This window comes from Poeciliopsis prolifica, unplaced genomic scaffold (genome assembly GCF_027474105.1).
Source record: "Poeciliopsis prolifica strain line A6 unplaced genomic scaffold, Auburn_PproV2 SCAFFOLD036, whole genome shotgun sequence".
Classification (NCBI taxonomy): domain Eukaryota; kingdom Metazoa; phylum Chordata; class Actinopteri; order Cyprinodontiformes; family Poeciliidae; genus Poeciliopsis; species Poeciliopsis prolifica.
In genome coordinates this window covers 4,921,923-4,935,501 of record NW_026562411.1, presented here as the reverse complement: position 1 = coordinate 4,935,501, position 13,579 = coordinate 4,921,923, and the positions used below count along the sequence as shown (strand labels likewise).

Here is a 13,579-nt window from a genome sequence, read left to right as displayed (position 1 = left end):
AAAGCTGCGAAACAGGCAGAGGAAATCTCAGCGAGAGCAAGAAAAGCTGGAAAAAGGGATGCTTTTATGGGAAAATGACAGTGGGAGTGACGAGAGGTGATGTGTCAGGCTTGAGAGAGGAAGTGGTAAATTCAGCATGTGAAAGTGACAAGGTCTAATATATGTTCTCTAAATCACACTGCAGCTGTAAGTGCTGACATCCCAATATGAACGCCTCCCCACTGAAGCAAATTGGCTTTTATGAGGCTGCCTTCTATGCAATTTAGTGCAGTACTTAACAAAGCTTCTCCTGTTTACAACCCAAAGCTCTTTCCATAGACGTCAAACAGTACGTTCTCTCTGCCTAGAGCAGAATCAAGACTTTACTGGCAAAATCTATTAATTACAGTGTACTCAAAATATTGAATGCCACGTCTTTCCCACTGGAAATAAAAGCAACAGACTCATTACATTTCAATTCCAGGTCACATTTAACCTATAAATCCAAGTACAGTGAGGGCACTCTGCAGTCATCATGACTCATACAAAAACTATTACTTTCACTTTATAGATTGGCAAAGTTGGCTGAGGAATTCTGGAACTTATCAGCAATAGATTTCACACAATTTGAATCAGGAAAGAAATGTAGTCTGTAGCACATAGACTTAGTTGTGGATTTCATCACATTTTTATAATTCTGCTTCGGTCCCACTTTTTTCCACAAAGTAAGAAGAAAAAGCTTGTTAAGGCCACAGTTTATCTTCTTTCTTTTTTTTTTTTAAAGAGGGGTTGTGTGGTGCAGGTAGGAGCAGTGAGTATCTTAGCAGAAGTCAAAGTTTGGATCATGAGGGAGGAGAATTTTCCCCAGATTCAAGCAAGTCACATTTTTATAAAGGAGCACATTTTCATCATTCAAACAATTTTGCCCAGGAATCTGCAGAAACGCTGGGAGATGAAAGAGTGATAACAATAAAAAGGTCTGAGCCACTCAAGTGAACCGATCTAAAAAAACATTGTGGCAAACTGCGACTCCTACAAAAAGTGAAAACGTACTACAAAGAACAGATTTATATTTATATAAGAAAAAACAAATTTTCATATGAAACGCTCTTGAGTTCTTGAATCTAACTTGAGTTCTGAGCTTGTGAAAGACAATTCTTTTGTTATTCCTGATCTCTCTTACTGCCATCTACAGCAGAAATATAATACTGACTACTAACAGTTTCTCTTCATAAACCTTATATGCTTATATAAAGCATTAATTAGCCAATCATTAACATCGCGACTGCTTGGCAGATGCAACATAAAGTCTAATCTGAACTGAATTTTAACTCTTCACCTGATTTTGAACATGTAAACCAAGGACATGTTTGTCTCAGTGTCTCGCTCCTCTAACCTTGCCTTGGTTAGAGGATCCTGATCCTCCCTGTGGTGAAAGTGTGAGGTCAGACTGTTCTGACTGCAGCGCATGGCTGCAGGTGTTGGGACAGAGAGGCTGGAGGAGCGGAGCTGTCTGACACTTGTTATGATCGTTAGCTACAGTGTTTCAGCACAGATGTTAATAGAAGGCCAGAGTATATTAAATCCTATGCTGCCTCGTTTAAAAATGCTGTTTTGGTTTAATTCTTCACTTACTTTCTTGTCCCCTTTCCTTGTTTTTCAGCTGCTGGAGTTTCTGTTCCCGCTGCTGCTTCTCCAGCTGTTGCTCATGACGCTGCTGCTCCATCTTCCTGTGATGCTCCAGCAGCTCTTGTTGATGCTTGAGGGCCAACAGGTCCTGTTGATGCTGGAGGGGAGAGGCGCAAATGGGTTATAGAAGGAGGAAAAAAACAAGATAAAGGAGTTATAGGATGCTGCAAACAAATAACTGGTAAAGATTTCAGCTGAAACAACTGTAATGAAGCAAAGTGTGGGTGCAGTAATGAAAGCAGTAAATTCAAGGGTCTCAAAAGACACATTGTGGTTATTTTCAGCCTAAACCGATCAGATCCTCTGGCTCCTCGGCTGTCTGGTCGCAGTAAACCCAATGGGAGTTTTTCTTTTATAAAATTTGCACAGAGCGAGTTTATGGGGCCAATGTTCTTCTGCTGCCAACAGATCAAATTACACCCGTGTACCCTCTAAATTGTACACATACATTTGTTGTTTTTTTTCTTTTTGCCCTTCACAAGGTGCTGACTACAGTGGAGGAACCAATCCCACCTCGCTCTCTGTGCACGGCTCACACACATCCTCTCACCTTAATATGCTCCTGGAGTTGGGCTTCATGTTGTCGCGACAGTTGTTCATGTTGCCTATGAAACTCGGCAATCAGAATCTGCCTCTGGAGCTCCTGCTTGTGCTTCAGAGCCACCAGTTCCTGTTGCAGGTGCTGGTCCTGACGGCCTGCAGGTCAAGTCAAGTTTATTTGTATGGCACATTTCAGCAACAATGCAGTTCCAGGTGTATAAAACATTAGAAAAACAAAAAAAAAATCATAAACATGTTAACAGTTGTGAAAACCAGTAACAGACATTGCATTCTGTCAAGTGCCATTGTTAAAATCATCAATCAAAACTTTGCTCAGTGTTCCATTTATTATGGTTGAAAAGCAACTCTTAACAGGTGGCTTTTCAACATAGATTCAAAGGAAATCAGTGTTTCAGCAGTTTTCTGGAAGTTTGTTCCAGATTTGTGGTGCATAGATGCTGAATGCTGCTTCTCCATGTTTGGCTCTGGTTCTGCGGATGCAGAGCAGAACCAGAACCAAAAGACCTGAGAGGTCTGAAAGGTTGATACAACAGACCTTTAATGTATTGGGGTGCTAAGCAGTTTAGTGATTTATAAACTAACAAAGGTATTTTATAGTCTGTTCTCTGAGCCATAGGGAGCCAGTGTAGTGACTTTAGAACCGGGTTGATGTGCTCTATCTTCCTAGTTTCAGTGAGAACACGAGAAGCAGCGTTCTGGATCAGCTGCAGCTGGAGGATTTTTAGGAAGACCCGTGAAGACACTGTTGCAGTAATCAATGCAAGTAAAGATACATGCATGGATTAGTTTCTATAGATCTTGCTGGAACATTAGAAAAGTTCTTCTAATGATAGAAAACTGACTTTGCAATTGTCTTTATGTATCTTTGAAGACTACCCCACGGTTTTAGGCATCAACACAATTCACTAGCTGTAATAACAGATCTGTGCGTTGACTCTAAATCATTCCTTTTTAGGTCCAAAGATAATAACTATAGATTTGTTTCTGTTCAGTTGGAGAAAGATATGGACACCAAGCATTTATTTGTTCTGAGTATCTCCTCCGCACTCGGAGTGATGCGCTATTTAATACTTGTACTACAAGCTCCCACTAGCTTCATTTATAACAATAAATAAGATTAGTCATTATAACTACACAAGTCTACATTACAATGTCATCAGGAGACTCTGAACCTATTACTGATTTATTGGCTGCATTAGGTGAAATCAGCCAGGAGACCTGAAGGACTTACCAGCAACTGGCCCGTTGCCCAACTCGGACGATGCAGGACAGGCTGTGGAGGGGGCTGGAGTGGGATGGGGCGGGGACACCAGGCCGAAGGGAGGCTGCTGGTGGTGGTGGTGAGAGTGGTCCACAATGCGGAGGTCCATGGGAAGGATGGCAGAAGCGGCGGAGGGAACCTGCGAGGGGAGCGCCGCTGTGCTCACATCCACTAAACAAACAACAGAAATGTTGGCAGTTAAACACCTGACATCTGAACCAAATCCGACAAACAAACTGAAAAAGCAGCTTTGGCAGCAGCACTTAGTATTAGACTTTGCAGTGGAGTGGTCGATGGGAGTGTTGGCCTACTTGGGATTTATATCTGTGTCATATTTGTATACTGAAAATAAGAGCATTAGCATAACACCAAAACATAAAATGTGTATGTGATTTGACAGAAATCATAACGAACAAAAACATTCCGCAGCTTTAGTGTTACAGTAGAAATTTGATGACATTTATGCAGACTTAGTCTTTATAATTTTACACGTTGATGTATGACATGATTGTAAATGCAAAGTGATTCCTCTTTAGGTTAACAGCTCAGAGGATGTATCAAAATTAGATGCCCTTATTACATATAAAATACGATACCTTTTAAGGGTTGCAGCATTCAAAGTACATATATTTAACCAGATAAAATTAACTTGACGCTTAAAATATAACAATTATTCTATCTCAGCACAACTGATATGATCCTATTCTTAGAGTAACGGAAGCATGAAGCAAAACATATATAAGTCAGAAGTCAAATAATTTAAAATGTGATCAGATTTGAAGAGAAATTTGAAAAGCATATGGAAAAGTGACATGTAAAAATAACATTTGAAGAATAAAAAAACCCAGTAAAATACAAAGCAAAAGATCAAACCAAGAGAATTTCCCACAATGTGTTATATTTGACGATGTTTATGTCAATTAAAAATAACAGGAAATAAACATTGATTATAATTACTTGAAAATACAAAAGACTGGAACAAAATGTTATAGTTTTCAAAACTCAATGGATGTGTAAGAAAAACTGGGAAAAATAAGAAAATATTTAAAAAGCCAATAACGACAGGGACACAGGAGGGCAAGCCATCACACACCTACTAATTTACTAAATTGGGGAGAACTATGACAATGACAACCTAAAGCTGTCTTTTAGAAACATTCACAGATGAAACCTTTTTGAAAAAGACAAACACTGAATGCAGGGGGGGAAACAGGGGATACAATTTTCCTCCAAATGTTTGTGTTTTGCCTTACATAATATGGCTCCAGAAAACTCAAACGGCAGAAAGAAAGACAGTGACACTGAAGACTGGAAGACAATAAACTGAGACATGTTTAAGAATAAGACAGCTGCATCATCTTAGAATCGTTGTGTGTCAAGAATCAAAAACTGAAGAAATCACAAAGTCAGATGCAGAATGAAGATTTAAATAGTTAAAGAGTTTATGTTCTGTCCTCCCTTGGTCTTTCAATCTGCAACATTTAATCTGCTTTATAGGCATAATCCATACAACAGGGATAGAAGGAGCAAACAGCTAGAGGACAGATGCAATCAGATTATTTCACTCCAACAAGTAAAACACCAGCTTAAAGTGCTGCAGAACCACACACAGTAGTGAAACATAAAAACACAAATTCTTTGCCAGGTTTGAACCCTCTGCACGCTGCCTTACCGCATGTACTAGCAACTTCGAACTTTACTACAGTTGGGAATTAGTTTTATTAGTAAAAGTGCATACATAGAAGAGTTTTACACAAACACGAAAGCCAAAACTGAAGTTAGGAGTGCAAGTTGAGAGTAATCCTTAATTTCACAAACTCAAAGTCTTGTCTTGCTGTCAGTGTTTCCTGATCAATATCTGCTCCATGGAGAACCACCTTCCACCGTGCCAAGCCCTCTGCCAGGGATCGATACTCCGAAGCCAATGCCAAGCATCCTGAGCCTATCATGCGCGTCCTGCTGTCCCCAGTGACCAATGAGGTGGCAAACTGAGGGGTAGCCAACTTGCTGAGGTAGCCAATGACATCTTTGGTACCGGGCAGGTTTTTAGTAGTGAAGGGAAACTTGACACCACCCAACGGGACGGCGGGGAGAGAAGAAAGGGTGTGGCCAGGCCAGACATGCTGGTGCTTTGCTGATGCGTATCGCTGTGCTTGTTCGGACCTGTCTCAGAGCTGGACATTAGAGGAGTTTGTTTTTTAGTAAGGAGAGTCTGGAGGACATTTCTGTAAACTTCACAGCCTTCCAAAAAAAGCTCGACTGATGAAGACATGAACTTTTCAGTCATCCCTTTATAACCACTTCTCACATTCATAGTGTACTCATACTGTACATCTACATATGCCAGCCAAGTGTTCACTTAGATAGCTAATGGATATTAAACATCAATATCAAATAAATAAATAAAACCTTGTTTGCCCATAGCCTGAGTGCCAATCTGTGAATTATGGTCATTGTTATGGTACATATTGTCCATCATAACAACAACCCAATCAGAGGAAGCTTTGCAGATACAGAGTTCATTTGCAGTACAGTTGCTAAAGCGATGAACATCTGCTGCTCTCTCTACAGCTAGAAGGGACTCCAGCGTTAAGACTATTACACCTGTGAGTGCTTGGGGTGGGGCGAATTGCTCAGAGCAGCATCATGTTTTCACATCTGACAAAAAAAAAGCCACAGAAAAAAGTTGATAAGTCTGTTTATGGACAAAAGCAAAACAAAACAAAAAGCCTGTTGCTAGACAAGTTGGAAAGCTTGATAAATATAGCAACAAAGTTTGAGCCAAGGCCAGCTCGATGACAAGTCTTTATCAGCTGACTTTGTCAACACAACAGGGCCACTGCAGAACTACTTCATGCTTTACTACAAAATAAAAGTCTTGATAAGAGACTCACCTTCATGTCTGTGGCTGAAATTTGCCAAGACTTACATCATTCACTATACAAAGTCACATGTTGACACCATTTCACAAAAGACAACAATTTGATCAACATAGTGTTTTAACTTGATGGAATATTTATTAGAAAATGAGGTTACTTTATGTCAGTGGTCCCAAAGATTTTCTTCTGGGCCCCCCTGTCCATTGCAATAAACCCCCCTTAATGTAATGACTTGTAACATCTTTGCGAAAACTGCCTTCTAAGCATGAGCTTTATGGAATTTAAATAAGTTATTATAGTTGTGAATGGCTGACAGTCGACAATACAGCACCTGCTTTTCTGATGTTGGCAATTTAAACAAACTCAAAATGAAACTGTTAATTTCAATGGAAAAAAAAACAACAACAAAAAAACTGTTTTTAAAGTCCACACCTTAACAACAAGTAATTTCTTCATTGTCTGCTGTTTTGTTCGGTTGGGGAAATTTGTGTTGCATGCTGGTTGTTTCAATCAGCAAAATCAGCTATGAATTTCTGTTGTGCAATTCCTTTCTCATGTATGGAGCAACATTCAGCAACGCCTTTAACGTTGCGTCGTTCCAGTGCTGTCCAGTTCTCATAATTCACATCAGCAGATTTTGTGATCTGCTGATGTGTGAATCCAGGTGATAAGGCAGATTGATAATAATGATGACAAGTTTTCATCACAGATAAGGACACTATTACCAGTACTAATTTCAGAAAATTTAACTGCAGAAGATGAGAGTTAACAAATTAAGGGGAACAGAGGGTCACAATCATAGTGGAGTCAAGGAATACAATAAAAAAAAATAATTAAAAGATACGATTTACAATATTTTTAAGGTTATTTTTTAACAGATCTCAAGTATGTTAGAGTGACTAAATGCAGATGTATTCTGGATGGAAAACACCTATTGTAATCTTCCATTCACCCACTCAGTCTCACTGCCATGCTCTGATGAAAACACAAATTGTATCTTGAAAGTTCAGAGATACCGTATTGAGCTTATGAAAAATGCAAAACTTAACTTCCTGTCAAAAGAGACAACAAAAATATTTCCTTATGGCTGACAGGAATTTACATGCAACTGTTTACCTGCTGCCCGTAAATGACATATGTCCTATTTTTGGAATGTTTCCTGTACTTTAGTAAATCACACTATTGATGGCTAACTTACTTTACAAAGTAATCTGCACTGCAGCATTTACAGCTATGAAAATTTCCACACCAAAATAGGCTGTAATTTTTAATAAATGACTCACCAAACATATTATTTACAAATGTTTACCATTCTATGCAAGTTTTTTTTCTAAGTAGTCAATTAAATGTCACAAACCTTAATGAATTAAGAAAATGTGTAGAGCTTCCTTGATAGAGGCAATATATCTGAATTCGGTTCAAAATAAAGAGATTACACACAAGATTGTATTTGAAACCACATGACCATAGCTTTAATGTAGCTTTATAAATAAAAAATGCAAAAGAAAATGCTCTTTGCTGATGAATTTGACAATTATTAACCCATATTTTCTTCTCAGTTTGTAATATTTTCTATTAAATATTGTCGCTAAATTGAGATTGCTTTTCAAATCAAGAATTCAGAATAGTTTCTTTTAAACATCACTAATGACTAAGAAAGCTGTGGTCAGAGCATATCTACAAGCGTAAAAGAAAGCAAAGAAAGCAACACAGGAAGCATCAGAGATGGAAAAAAAAGTTAAGTTGGAGTAATCACAGCTCCAGCAACTCAGATGCCAACCACAACAGCTCAGATAGAAAGACCAAGAGATAAAACTGTCCACAGAAACGTAATCGAAGAATGAACTCTCTCTAAAAAAAGAAGAAACTTACGATATGCAGAGTACCAATCCTGCAGTTCAACATCAGCTACAAATTCTGATTTAATTGTGTTTCCATATAGTTGCACAAATGTTGAACTATTTGTTTTACAAATCTGGACATTCTGTTTCAACAACACACAGGAATCATCTGTATCATTTGTGCATCATGTTAAAAGAGACAGCAGCTCTGAGAAAACAACCCGAAAGAGCCGTTTACAGTAAACACATGTCTGCTCCCTTTGTCCAAGGGAGCAGACATGCAGGGTGACCAGCACCTGGGAGCGAATTAGCCCGGTTTACAAACCCTCAGCGAAAGTGACATGAGGTTAATGTTGCTGTGCCAACACCAGGACAGGAGGTCACATAAGATGACTCAGAGTGACGGCGCACAGCTTAAACGCTGCTGCTGCTGCAGGAAAAACTCCGAATTGCAGATTAACACCTGATGCTCTCAGGTCTGATGTTTCACTCGCATGTGCAAATTAGAGCTGTAAGTCGATATATTGGAGTTTTGTGGAAGTCATTTCATGTCAAATAATGTGTAAAAAGTACATGCAAACTTCAGGGAAAATATTTTGAATTGGAAAAAGAGAAACATAAGTTCATGACACAGAGTGATTGATGATTTAAAGGTTCATGCCTGACAGGTAATGACAACTGCAACAAAATATGTAATTGCAACAATTATACCAATTACAATTATTTAGAGCTGGCTCATGAAAAAATTATTTTTTTGAAGGTTTAATTTTTGGAAAATCTTTTTTTTTTTACCAATTTACTTTTTGGCATTAACTCCTTCAAGAACTACAATATTGATTGACAAGCATTTTTTTTTAGAACTTCTACTGATTTCGACTTTGAAGTCGGGTTAACTCACAGTGAAATTTTTTAAGAAACACCGAGGGAAAAATAATTCACATATTATTGACTTTTAAGAAAGACGTCCGTTGCAGTTACCCTATTGCACATATTGATATTTCAACAATGATTGCAACTTGACAGGTTGTGCAAATCTACATAAAACCTGGAAATAGGTGTTTTTAATAGAAATGTCAGCCTGCTGAAACGTACATTTATGGTATATAAATGCAATTTAGTTAAGTCTCCTATAACATGAATTGCTGCATCAATGCAGATTGGCATGGAAGTGATCATCCTGTGGTTCTCTGAGGCGTCACCACACTGTAGGATCTCTATGGAGAAGCTCCAGCAAAAGCAAATAGTTTTTGCTTTAAAATCCTGTTAAGTCTAAGGGTGGATTTCTACAGTTTGCTCCACTTTAATCAAACAAATTCATTTTCCTATAAAGTCCGGTTAGTTTGTAGAGGTCTGAACGTGCTATCGAACTCTGACGGCGATCAAAACAATGAACTCTGGTCCACACAAACCTACCTCTCGGATTGGTTGGAGTGAACTCTGGCACAGTTTTAATGCATATGTGGACTGCAGACAGATTCAAATATAACAAATTTTGCAATTTGCAAAGAACACTTTTTCTGTCAGTTTAACTTTCCACAAATATGCTTGCATAAAGCAACTTGAAAAACTATAGTATAAAATTTTTGTTACAAATGTATTACATGCAACACAAGCTGAATTGTGGGCTTTCATTGGCTGTGACAATCAAAGCTAACTTGAATAAACAGATGATCTGTATGACTGTCATGAAACTGTGTACGAGTTTCACTTTCTTAACTTGAATATTTTTGACGATATTAAAATTTTTTCATATGAATGTCAAAGAACACAAACAGCAGCTTCAGCACGTGTGTGAGCAGTTAGCAGGATAACTGGAGGATGAATAAAGAAATGAAGGAGGATGTGAGAGACAAGAAGCTGCTTCAAAAGGAAGCCCGAGTTAGTGAAAGTAAAACTGCAACAATCAAGAGAAATGTCAGGGCCCTTCTCATTAGTCTGTTCATCCATCAGTCCAGCTCTGACTCAGCCCATCCCACGTTCCCCTCAGCAGAAGACTATGGATCACACAGGCAGGTTTATTTATAGCGCAGGATTCCCAAGGGAAAGATCCTCGCCCCTCTGGGTTTCCCTGCATTCCCAGAAAAATCCCTGCATGTTTACACACCACGCCTAAAAAACTGAACCTGCACACTTAGCTATGCGTGCATTAAACCTTCCAGGTTGAGAATTAAAAAGAAATATAACGACCCACCATCCTCTTACCCATACTCAAAAAACAAACCCCAGGTACTCAGAGAGGATGGAGGCAAACGCCATGGTGACTGGTTGGATTGTAGCCAGCGGTTGGTTGGACAGTGAAGAAAGGGAGGGGCCAGAGGAAGATGGCTGACCAATGATGGTGGGGTGCGAGTTCAACTCCACAATCAGCCTGCATGTGCTGCATAAGGCACCCTGAAGGCACCCCAAAGCTCAGGGCGGATACTTAGTGAGGGTGAGTGTTATGGTGCGCTGCTGCCTCTTTGTTTTCTCCTCATCTGTTTTCACTTTTTCATGACGAAAGCGAGCCTGCACTCCCAAGGTCTGACTCAAGTGGATCAAACAGTCAAAAAGGTATTTAAGACTGTTATATTTGCAGCTGGGTAAACATTCACAATCATTATCTTAACAGCCAAAACAAAACCACACACAAAAAAATGAGAACACTCAAGAAAAATGTGCAAAATAATCTGTTTCTGTGGACTTTTTTCCAATCTAAGGCACGCATTAGACAGGTTGAACTTTTTGAACTGTTCATATGCATCTTAGCACACTGAGGAATAAACACAAACAGCCTCATGTGTTCACACCAGACTGTATGGAGGGACAGGGGCAGCCATCTGCTCCATTCAGCTGAAGGCTGCTGAGCGTCCATACATCAGTACCATTCAATAAACACTGTCACCACTCAAAGCCGCACACCCACAAACTCTCTTCTCAACAGGACACACACACACACAGTCACACCTGCTCTATAAACATAAACGCATCTCAGCATAAAAGTATAAACTATGAAAGGCTGCTGAGGAGAAAAAAATACATTTGCAAAGCATTTTATACAGGAACTCCTCGTAGAGAAGTCAAACTGCAGGAAAAAGCTCTCACCCATCAGTTGTGCCGTGCTGTCCGCTTGTTGCACGTTGGTGTGAGAGTGTGTTTGAAGATCTGAGCAGGAGCTTTTTAAAAAGTGTGTTTTTTTTTTTTAAATCAGCTGGAAGAAATACAGAAAGCAGCGTTCCCCTCCACTTCAGACGCGAAGGAGGAAGAAATTTCTGACAGAGTCCGTCTGGTCTCTCTGCCTCCTCTCACTGAGCCTGTGTTGCGCCGCTCTCCAGCCGACTCGCTCTCTCTCTCTCCCTCTCTCTCTCTCCGTTGGTCTGGTCTCCTCCTACTCTCCCTCCCTCACTCAGTGACATCACAGGGCAGTCTCAGGCATGTTAAGGATTTTACGAGCGTCACTAGCTCCCTACCTCCTAATTCACTGGCTGACAAAAAAAAGAGAGAGAAAAAAAAGAGACAGCGTCAGCTTCTGGCCAAACAAACCCAGAGCTTTTGTGCAGGGCCTCTTCGTGTTTTGACTGAGCAGTTGCACTTGCTCGCATTTAATCTTCTACTTGTTGCACACACACATATACGCATGCACGCACACCTTCCTGGCTTTTGTCTGTTTTAAAAACCTCCTACACAACAGGAACTCTTCACACAGATAGCTGCTGTGAACTTGACTCAACAATAGATGCAGCTTGCAAGCGAAACATTTAGCAGCCACTGCAGATAAAAATCATCACGAACATAGCTCCAGCTAATTCTTTTAGAGATAAATAGGGGCTGAGGTGTTATGCAACTTTATTCTAATACAAACTGAGGGAAGTGTTACTCTGAATAATTCAATGAAGCAATTCTTAGAAAACAGGAACAGAAAGAAAACTGAGAGGATGAGTCACAGCAAGGACAGGACTAAAAGATGTGAGCATCTAAAAGTACAGAAGAATCTGGAGATGCCAGTGATGATATATGCATACAAATAGAAATATATGACAATTAATAAAATTTCAATGTACATCAGGCAAAATCAGTCATTTCTGTTTGTATTTGGAAAAGAACTGATAATTATGCTGTGGAGAAGTTCCACTCTAAAATTTTGATTTAGTATTTTTATTGATTATTCTTTTTTTGTAACTTTGCATTTTATTTATTTTTTTTTCACATTAATTAAATTTTTTTCATGATTGATATTTTGATGTGCCTTCATTTCCATCTGAATTAGGGAAAAAAAAGTGATTAGGAAAAATGGCATGCCTGCAGCGTGAATGGCTGTTTACTCAGTGAGTGAAATAATTGTGGCAAAATTCACAGAACTTGGTCGTTCATCATTCTGACAAGTGGTTGCTTTCTGATGGCTTTCTGTCATGCGAAAGTGAGAGGACACATGTGAAATGCACATGTTCCTGCGGGCAGCGCTGACAGGGAGCTGCACAGCAGAACATTGGCCAACAGTGAAAGTTTATGCAAATGTTTTACAATAAAAAAGGAGTGGCAGCTAATTATGGTTATTTTCATTCTCACGGTGAAGAAAAGAGGTGTGAAGGCAGCTTTTCTCCTCCACTTCACAAGAAGTGAATGTAAAACAACACAAACAAAATAAAATTACAGAATTCAAGAGCTTTTCACTTCTGAAGTACTAAAGAAGATAATCGCAAACATGAGCTAGGCTGGAGAGTCTGCCATGCATGAAAAACATGTTCATAAATAATCTAAAAATAAATATAAAGGACTGAATGCTGTGATGAAGGTAAAGAGTTGTTTTACTTACAAAAATTATAAAAATAATTGAAATATAAAAAATAGATATAATATTTCTGAATTTCTAATAATAAAACATATTAAAGTAAATCATAAAATCAAGAGAAAATAGTTTAAGCTTAAATTACAAATGACATCTGTTATTAAAAAGGAACAAATAGGATGCTGTGAGCTACAGAGACAGAGCAACCTGCACACATATGGAGACTCTATAGTCCTCAGTGCCGTCAGTCGTCTGGAGTTCAATTCCCGACCCCGAAACCTTTGCTGCATGTCATCACCCTTCTCTCTCTGCCCATTTCCTGTCTAATATATGGCAAATAAAGGCCACTAGTGCCAAAAAACCCAAAAGCAACACATTCTTTTTTCCCCCCTTTTCAAAAATGTATCTCTTCCATGTTGCTTCATTTACTTTTGGGAGTTTCTCAAAGGATGAAAATAACCTTAATATGACAGTGGCTGGGCAAAAACAGTTGTAGCACGTGTTTAGTATGGTGATTGTTTAATTAACATAAATCTCAATCAGTAATGGAGCTTAAATCCTGCAGCCAAGGTTGAAGTGAACAGTGGAAATAACAAATGGAAGACGG

General features: G+C 39.1%; 1 protein-coding gene across 3 annotated transcripts in view; it reads right to left on the bottom strand.

Annotated features, from left to right (window-relative positions):
• The window catches only part of hdac4 (histone deacetylase 4), a 116,833-nt gene that overhangs the window by 58,751 nt on the left and 44,503 nt on the right, over positions 1-13,579 (bottom strand). For 2 of the 3 annotated variants that reach the window (XM_055052949.1, XM_055052952.1), the window contains exons 3-5: positions 3,461-3,661; positions 2,219-2,364; positions 1,615-1,765 (exon numbers count right to left, since the gene is read on the bottom strand). In XM_055052949.1, the coding sequence (XP_054908924.1) occupies positions 1,615-1,765; positions 2,219-2,364; positions 3,461-3,661 (498 nt within the window). Of the gene's footprint in view, positions 1-1,614; positions 1,766-2,218; positions 2,365-3,460; positions 3,662-11,291; positions 11,503-13,579 lie in introns of those variants that run through there. The other variant, XM_055052950.1, reaches the window with a different exon arrangement.